This window comes from Triticum urartu, chromosome 6A, assembly GCF_056163025.1.
Source record: "Triticum urartu cultivar PI428250 chromosome 6A, HENAU_Tu73, whole genome shotgun sequence".
Taxonomy (NCBI): Eukaryota; Viridiplantae; Streptophyta; class Magnoliopsida; order Poales; family Poaceae; genus Triticum; species Triticum urartu.
The window spans coordinates 25,794,955-25,804,004 of record NC_141878.1 but is presented as its reverse complement, the minus strand read 5'-3'; the positions used below and the strand labels follow the sequence as shown (position 1 = coordinate 25,804,004).

General features: G+C 46.4%; 2 protein-coding genes across 3 annotated transcripts; one reads left to right on the top strand and one right to left on the bottom strand.

Moving 5' to 3' along the window:
• Positions 1 to 1,066: 1,066 nt before the first annotated feature.
• On the bottom strand, positions 1,067 to 4,611 carry LOC125515321 (uncharacterized). The gene is made up of 2 exons (XM_048680774.2): positions 4,487 to 4,611; positions 1,067 to 4,247 (listed from the first exon to the last, which is right to left on the bottom strand). Exons 1-2 carry the CDS (start codon positions 4,499 to 4,501, stop codon positions 1,212 to 1,214), a joined length of 3,051 nt encoding a protein of 1,016 aa, XP_048536731.2. The 5' UTR covers positions 4,502 to 4,611; the 3' UTR covers positions 1,067 to 1,211.
• A 1,443-nt stretch (positions 4,612 to 6,054) lies between these two features.
• Positions 6,055 to 8,628, top strand: LOC125512576 (RNA-binding (RRM/RBD/RNP motifs) family protein). Of its 2 annotated transcripts, none has more exons than XM_087528602.1 (2): positions 6,055 to 6,243; positions 7,560 to 8,628. In XM_087528602.1, the coding sequence occupies exon 2, from the start codon at positions 7,601 to 7,603 to the stop codon at positions 8,360 to 8,362; it is 762 nt and encodes a 253-aa protein (XP_087384728.1). In that variant the 5' UTR covers positions 6,055 to 6,243; positions 7,560 to 7,600; the 3' UTR covers positions 8,363 to 8,628. The 2 variants fall into 2 exon arrangements, with proteins under 2 accessions (XP_087384728.1, XP_048533624.1); XM_048677667.1 differs by having other exon boundaries at positions 6,060 to 6,243; positions 7,474 to 8,628.
• Positions 8,629 to 9,050: the final 422 nt, after the last annotated feature.

Sequence of the window (9,050 nt, the reverse complement as noted above, 5' to 3'; positions counted from 1 at the left end):
CGCCTGATGCATCGCCTCCTCGATTTCAAGCCACCTCCGCCGGCTCGCCTCCCCCTCCTCCAGCAACTTTTGACCATGGATCGGCCAGCCGCACCGACGGTGACGGCATCAAATCCAGAGCAGCGGCGGCCGCTAGGCTGAGGAGAGAGTGACGACGGGAGAAAAGGGGATCTGCGAGTGGCGACAGAGCTAGGGGATAGAGAAACAAATCCATCTGAATACATTCTCATTGCTTATTTGATTCCTGGGATAGAGAAATACACGAATATGAAAAAAAACGCAGAATTGCAGTGACTTGTAAAATTGCAGCGACGCAGAAACGCAGAATTGCAGCGACCTTAATCAAGCAATGGATCAACACAAATCATCAACAACATTCATGCAAGAAGCCAGAGTTATAGTTCAATTATTATTACAGCAATCAGTCCATAGCTGACAAATCACGCACCACAACACAACACAAAACAAACACAGGAGCAGCATGCATGTGACTGTGAGCAACATGAGCAAGCAGGTCGCTCATACCGCACAGTCTGAATGCACTCTCATTTATTTCTCCATCTTGCTCAAAGCTTGCAACATGCATCATCTATCAAACCAGATGACGGATGCTTACTTTGACGCATATGTGGCTCAATCGAGTGGAGCTGACCAAACCAACCAAATCAAATCAAATCAAACCAAACCAAACTCTGATGATGCCACCGGCACACCATTGCAATGCAGCTACAGAGGCTCCGTGCCTCGGCATTGCACATGCAAAAGCACAACCAAACCAATCGAAACAACAGGAATCCATACAATGCAGCGAAGACATCCGCTGCGTAGGGAGCATGACAGGTTGACAGGATCGATGCTCATATCCCATGGAAGGAACTGGTTACCTATGGTGCAGCGAAAGAGCAGTTTTAACATGGTCCCTCTTACCCCCTCTTTTCACATGAGAGGTAAGAGTATAAAATAGATCTTAGCCGTTGATCTCATCAATGAATGGCTTGATTAACTCTTACCTTCTTACCTCACATGTAAAAAAAGGAGGTAAGAGGGACCATGTTAAAATTTGCCGCAGCGAAAACAAATCGTCAATGAGATGGTTGGTTCACTACACATACATAGTATCAAAACTAGAATTAGAATGGTGAATTATGCTGGCTGGCAGTGGCACTCCAAGAGAGTTAGTGATGAAAAGAGAGATATAGGTCATATGTATCTCACCATAGTACAGTGCCTCTTTGCTGCTGGGCCTTGTAATGTGACGAGTGGTTATGATCATAGAACGAAGGGTGGTGGTTCGCCTCCACCCCATCCCACTCCAGATTATCCCACCAATCCTTCTCGCAGTCTACACTAGGCAGCTTCTCATTGCTTCTGCTAACGGCTGGTAGGCTCCTGAGGCTCCAACAGCCCCTAATCTTGACAGTCTCCAAGTTGGGCGCGGACATCCTGCTACCACAGATGTGCTGTAGGCTGGGGAGCTCGTACAGGTGAATGCGCCTTAGCTTGGAGCATCCAATAATTCTCGGATGCTTTTGCTTAGGTTCCAAAGCAAAGACCTCCCTTAGATCACCGCAACACACAATCTCCAGGGTATCCAAATGAGGCAAAGTGTCCACAGACTCGGATAAGGGTAGCGCATGTATGAGCCTAGGGCAATAGTCCAGGTGCAATAGTACTATTTGTACAAAGGAAAACATATGCATTGCACTCCAATCACAGATGTGGCATGCCTTTGGGAGTTCAGATGCCCAGAATGTGGCCAACTCATAACAGAAGCTATCACCCTCACTTGGTTGGGGAGTATAAAAGACAGTACTTAGCTTGGGGCACCTCTCGACTCGGCACCATTCAAGCCACCTCCAGCATGAACCTTGTGGTTGTGGGCATGTGATGCAAGTGACGGATGAGCTATCATGCACGTGAAGCATCCGAGCATTGTTAACTATGAAACCAGGGAAAACAGCGCTAACATTAATTCCTTCAGTGTTGCTCTGTTTTTGCTGTAGTAGTCCCCTCTTCACCTCCTGCTTATCATGTATGTGAAGATACAAGTCTTGGGCCCTTGGAGTAGGACTAGCTGGGCAATCCCACATCCAGCTGATTGCACCTTCATTATCAGCGCCAGCCTGTAGGTCGCTCTGACAGAAGAGACCCCTTGCATATAAAGAATTATCAGGCTTGCGCAGACTCCGGATTCCTTGAGCAGCTTCACTGTCACCAACAGTAGCAGCAGTTGTAGGAGATGAACCCATTTCCATATATACATGACTGTGCTCAATATATCTTTTAACCGGTTCAAGCGACCTAAGGATCCTTGTATCCCTTGTGCAGATATACCACTTAAAGTCAAAGGACGCATATCGACGGATGCCCTGTTCTTTAGCAGTAGCAACAGGACTAGAGGATGATCCCATAGCTGCAACAGGTTTCCGGGAACTAGCTTGGCCTGGTGATGTAGATCGTATGGTGCTGATGTGCAGCACCTCCAAAAACTTTGCCCTTTTATGTTCAGCTGGTGGCCATAATATTGCACAGAGCTTCTCACAGGCTAGCAAGATGAGACATTTGAGGTTTTGAGCGGTCACTTCTCTGAGGTCGAGAGTTTTCACTATTGTGCCTGAGAGGTCCAGCTCCTCGAGGCTCCCTAGATATCCTCGCAGTAGTATACTCTTCAACTGAGAACAACCCTGGAAGGAAATGCTATATATCATGACTGGATTAAACTGAGTTTTGAAGGTGAATGACTCGAGCGATGGGGGCAGCACGCCGGGGACAACTTGTTTCAGATTAAAACAACCGACAAGGATGACTGTCTTAAGGAAGCGTGCGCTGGACAGGTCAGCTAAGTGGTATTTCATGGTTGCGAAGAAGCCTTCCTCTACGTGGACCTTGACAAGGGAAGGAAACCTGCCACTTAAATCACTTATGCCCCAACCCTTGACGTTCTCTACATGCAACTCCCTAAGGTCAGCCATAAAATTCATCATCTCTTCTGATAGTAATCGATACCAGTTTGTATAGCTCAGGTGCAGCACCCATAGCTTCTGGAAGCATAACACGTCTTCATTGTGGCTTGGATGCTTATCAGATGGTGTATTTTCGCATACATTTAGCAGGAGGAATCTTAGCTGGTTGCAACACAGGAAGGGAGGCAATTCAAAACTGAAGCTGCAATAAGAGAGATGTAACACACGGAGCTTGCTGCTGTGTGAATGTTGGAATATTCCATTTGGTAATGTCACCATCGAGTAGTAGTATCGAAAAAGATTCCATTCAGGTACAACGAAGTAGGATGTAGTTTCAGAAAACACCATGCCAACCTCATCAGGTAGCTTGCCCTTCTTGTGTTGCAGCAAAACCCAGCGGTCAGGAAGCCTGCACTGAAGGTGACGACGAATTTCATCATCACCGGACTTCAGAAGCCAATCCAAACGCATGTTTCTCTGTAGAGCATCGGCAATTCCCCATGCTGATGTATCACCTTGCCCTTGTATAATCCCATCGCATACCAAGTAGTTTGAAGCATGGTTCTCCCACTTGAAGGACCAGTGAGATCGAGATCCCAATGCACAGACGTAATGGAAGCACTTCTCAACAATCATATGGTTCATGTCAGGCTCTGGAATACACATATAAGAGACAATCTCCTTGGCCTCTTCCAATAATGCTTCATCGCGGATGCAATCATCATCAGAATAATCGATAACGACATCAGTATGCGTCATTATATTGAAGTCACCAGGACAGCTGAGAAACCTCCCGTGACATGTCCACAGCACCTTATTACTCAAAACTGATAATACTGGGACACCACAACACTCGTACAGATCAATGTATTCGTTGCTCCCATTGTGAAATATCACCACAAATCTACTATTAGTGAGATTTTTGAAGATTTCTGTGCTAATAGCTGCTATCACCCGTCGAGAACCTTCATCTATCCCACTGAAATCATCCTCCTCGTCCAACCGATCGAAGATGGCCATCACCGACGGCGGAAGCTCCAGCTCCTCTGCAACTGCCTTTTGCAGGGCCCTCATGCTTTTCCACAACGAGCAATCCACATGAATAACCCTGTCAAACTTTGATTTTGATGATTTCAGACGTTGTGCTACTGCCTTGAGTGCTGCTGATGCCCCAAACCCATACAAACCATTGACAAAGATCACATTTCCTTTGCTTGTATCCTCCAAAACGCCAATTATCTCCCCTGCTGCAGCATCGATGTTTTTTGCTTGGATCTTGATCTCCTGCAATGTTCAGCAATAACAATATCAAACAAGGTTCATCACTTTATCCTTGTTTCTTTAATTCTTTTCATTTCAAACTACAAGTTGCATCATAACTAAAAATGAAAAAGCTCCTACGGAGGAACACAACTAATTAATGAAGATCCTGGTCGGATGAGCTCACTAGCTAAAGGAACCAAGTCAAAAATCTGCAGCATTAAAATCTGAAGATTGAGGTGCATGCGTGATGAATTGCATACCTCTGGTTTAGGCATGATGAATCAAATCAATCCTTCAAATGTCAGCAGTTCCGTTGGGAATATCTAACCCATAGAACAGCCTACAGCAATCTCCAGATCCAATTTCCTTCCTTTCCTAAATGAAGCACAAGAGACTGACACAGTCATTTGGAGAAGTTATAACATGATGCTTTGTTCAAGGAGAAGCAATTTGTTCAAGGAGAAGTTATAAATTTGGAGAAGCAACTTAATCAATCTGCAGATTGCTAAGTATTGATGTGGTTACCTTGATTAATTGCTGCACTGGCACAAGTCTTGACCTTGATACACTACACAAGCAAACTGAAAGTTGCATGCCCTCTCGTAACTTCTCCTTGAACTAGCTTTCCTTGCGTTTGCTTTGCTTTCTCTTTCTCAAAAACAAAAGCTATGAATTCTTTGCCTCTACACACCACATCCATCATTAGATTCTTTGCTTGCTGCTTTAAAGATCACAGAGATATAAAGGTAAGGACAAATCTGGGTTGTTTGCTTTGATGTCTCGTCTGTCATCCCGTTACTGTTAGTTGACCAACTTATGTATGAGGCTACTATTCCCTAGCTTAACAGGCAGTGTCGTTTTGGGCATAGAGGCTGCACCTAAAACATGATCCTAAATACTCCCTCTGCCCCGAATTACTTGTCTTTAATTTTTCTAGATACGGATGTATCTACACATGTTTTTGCTGCACATATATCCTGATTGGCCTTCCTAAAGACAACAGAGACCATCACTGGAAAGCAAAACACAAGAAATCAGTTATTTGATCTTGCAAGCAGGAGTAGATTTGGGGGCTAACCTGGACTACTACTTCCTTCAGTTCAGCATGAGGGTAAGAACCTGCATCTTAGTACAGGAAGGAGGCCATATCTTTTGGGAACTGTTGGAAAAAGTGATAGCATGACGACCCAGAGGTTGTCTTATCGGTATGGAGACATGTCCTGTTGGTGTTGTTTGTTAACTTATAGGGGCGGATCCAGTGGAGGTGGCATGGCGATGGCACCCGCTCCTAAAATGCAAATTTTATTTGACTGTAGACTCCTAGTTAGGCTAATCTGCGTGTATTATATACAAGTGCTCAAATGTGGTAGTGTCAAGCTTGGCACCCCCTGCTGTGAAATTCCAGACCGGCCACTTTCAAGATGGAAAACTTTGGAGATGTGATATCTAGCAGGTTGTGTTCGTCACATCTGAAGGAATTCAAGAAGACAGTATCTTGTTTGTTATATTGACAGAAGATGGCTCCAATATGAGGATGGATTTTTGAAAGAAAAATGATGAAAAGAAATGTACACCTGGTCAAAGTGACCGCCGGATGGCCCCGAGCTAAGTCAGTGTCCAATCTCACTAGTAGAAGAGTAAAAAAGAAAAATCAGGTTTGTACCGTGAAAACGAGGCCACGTTTGTACTAACCTGGATTTGATCGGGAGCCGGACGTGTCCCTTCGGGAAGCTTCGGAACGTGCACCCAACCGGCGGAGACCGCGAGTCGGTAAAGTCTTTCCCGAGTTTGCCCCTGGCACTTGCAATTATTTAGCCGCCCCGTGCCACCGGCGCCGTAGCAAAGGCACAGATCCATCCCGGGCGCAACCCGCTCCCCCCCATCCATCCACACCTCTCGCGATTAGGGTTTCCGCCGCCGCCGCCGCCGCCGCGCCCCGCCCGTCTCGCCCGCCGGCCAGTCCTCCCCCTCTCCCCTACGAAGCGCCGCTCGCCGCCGCCATGTACGGGCACCGCGGGTAAGCCCCTCTCTCTCGCCTGGAACCCTCGTTGATTTGTTCCCCTCGGCACGGGGGCGGTTCTCTCTTAGCTCCGCCCGTGGGTTTGCGATTGGCGTGCCTGGACTGCTTAGGATGTTAGTTTACTCGTAGATTTTGGCTTGGTGGTTCGTTAATTGCCGTGTCCGGTGTGGATTGCATGCTTAGCCTCTCTGTTCTGGGATTGGATTTAGAATCTGTAGTTTGTTTTGATTTGAACCATCTGCTCTGTTAATTTTGACTGCAAATCTGCGCGACGTGTATTGTGTTGCGGGCGTGGATGATCAGTCCAAGGTCAATTCGAATTTTTAGCCCAATCCATTTAGGTTAAATCGATGGAATTAGCATTTTTACTGGCCATCCCTGTTTCCTGTTTGGTGATGTACACACTCGAACCTAAGTTAGGCCTTTACATTGCCATGGTGGTCTCAGTGTGTAACTCCGCATGGTAATACTGATGCATAAAAACTTGGTTCGGTATGGGACTGGCAACCTGTTTAAGTTGTTAGTTTACCTGTAGACTTCAACATAGTGATCCCGTAATCCTCGTGCTAGCTTCTTTATCCTGGGATGTAGAGCATTGTTGCTTGTTCTGAACCTGTCTTTTATGTCAGTTTTCATGTGAGAACTTTGCTGTGGCCTTTACATCATAATGAATGCTCATGGTCTCCATATATAGGTCAGCATGATAATAATGTATGCATGAAACTTAGCTGGTACCATTAGCATGCTCTGTTAATCTACCTGCCTAACCCGTACCATGTCAGGCAGTCAATACTTTACAACATTATTTAAAAGGGAAGTATGCTCTGTTAATCTGCATGCATGACAAAGTTTGCCCCCATTATGTTTTGAAGCACCAGCTGCTGAATTAACGAATAATGTTGATAATTACTGAAACTTGATCTGTTTTATCTTCTTGCCCACTTAAGACTTGGATCAGATAGGAACTATTGGATTTACTTTGCTGCTTGATTTTTAAGCACAACATAATATTCTGCTACCCATGTTATCACCTTTTTACTTGTGTTCAAGTAATGAATGTTGTTGTATTTCAGTTCTGTCTACCTGCCAAGCATTAATACCTTTTGTAGATTATTTAATTTAAGCGCAATTACTTTTCTTTATATGTTTGGGTTATTTTTTATGAAAATGGGATTGAGAGATGGGGGGATATTCTCCTTTTTCTTTTTGGGATTGGATTATTTGAAGGGCAATGATGGGAAGCGGGGGGGTTTCGGATGGGTACGAGGGATCAAAGAGGCCACGAATGATGGAATCGAATCCATACTTCGCAGTGAACGCAGGGAGCCCGTTGGACGTCTCAAAGCGGGCCAGGATGATGGAGCCAGGCCCCCCATATTTTGCAGGCATGGGAAGCAGCGCTGGTGGCAGCGGCAGCGGCTTCTACCCAACCTACGGCGGCAACATGGCTGGTGCTGCAGGGGTTAACAGTGGCATCCAAAACTTTCCAGCGGTCCGTCTGCGAGGGCTCCCTTTTGACTGCGAGGATGTTGACATCAGCAAGTTTTTTGCTGGGCTGGACATAGTGGACTGCCTCCTGGTCCACAAGAATGGGCGCTTCTCTGGCGAGGCCTTTGTTGTCTTCCCTTCATCCATGCAAGCAGAGTTTGCGCTGCACCGCAACAGGCAGAACATGGGCAGGAGGTATGTGGAGGTTTTCAGATGCAAGAAGCAGGATTACTACAGCGCAATAGCCGCCGAGGTGAACCAGGGCGGTCCTCTGCTTGAGCCGGAGCACCGGCACTCGTCGCCTCCTCTGCGGTCCAGGAGGCTGTCTGAAGACAAGAGCAGCATGGAGTACACTGAGGTGCTGAAGCTGCGCGGGCTCCCCTACTCCGCCACCATCGAGGACATCATCAAGTTCTTTGTGGAGTACGAGCTGTCGGAGGAGAACGTGCACATCGCTTACCGCGGGGACGGCAAGGCCACTGGCGAGGCCTTTGTGGAGTTCCCGACGGCCGAGGTTGCCAAGACTGCCATGTGCAAGGATAAGATGACCATCGGGACGAGGTACGTGGAGCTGTTCCCGTCGACCCCGGAGGAGGCGAGCAGGGCGAAGCCGCGAGGCAGGCAGTGAGCGGTGCCCTGCCAGATGCTGAGGCCTGGGTGTGAGAACAGCTGCTGCGTCTCGTTCCAGTTTCAGCCTTTTCGCTCTTCATGCTCTATAATTGTATCATCATGTCGGATTGTGTTTAGTTTGCGCTCCTGTTTCTAGCTGTGTGGAGACATTTTCTGATGCGACTTGTCTCGAACTGCCTCTTGTGGGAAAAAGTGGTGCATGAGATACTTTGCTGAGTTTGTAACTGTTACCATCCTTCGTTTGAAGAAAGCATTTGTACCTCATGTTATTATTCTTTTTCTTGTTATTCTGTGGGCAGAGATTATCTGTAACCTTCTGATTGCTATTGTTGTTTTCTGATTACTCATCATGCAAAAACCCTCGATTATGTTGAAAAAGGCTCGCTGGTTTAGATGAAAATGTCTCCACCTCTGCTGTAGTAGTGGTAATGTTGGCCTTGCGATTGTTGTGTACACCTCTGTTGCACGCTTACTCAATAAGTGCTTGCGATTGGAATTTAGAAACGATCACAAGTTCAGAAATGGAAACTCGCAGATGCTTGCTCTGCCATCTCTGTTACAAATGGCATGGATGACGAAAGAAAAAAGTGCAGGTCACTGTGTTAATCTCTGAGAGAAAACCTGCTTGTTCGTGCCAAGAACTACGACTTGTGAACCTTGCCCGTAAATTTTTGTAGAACTAAAGC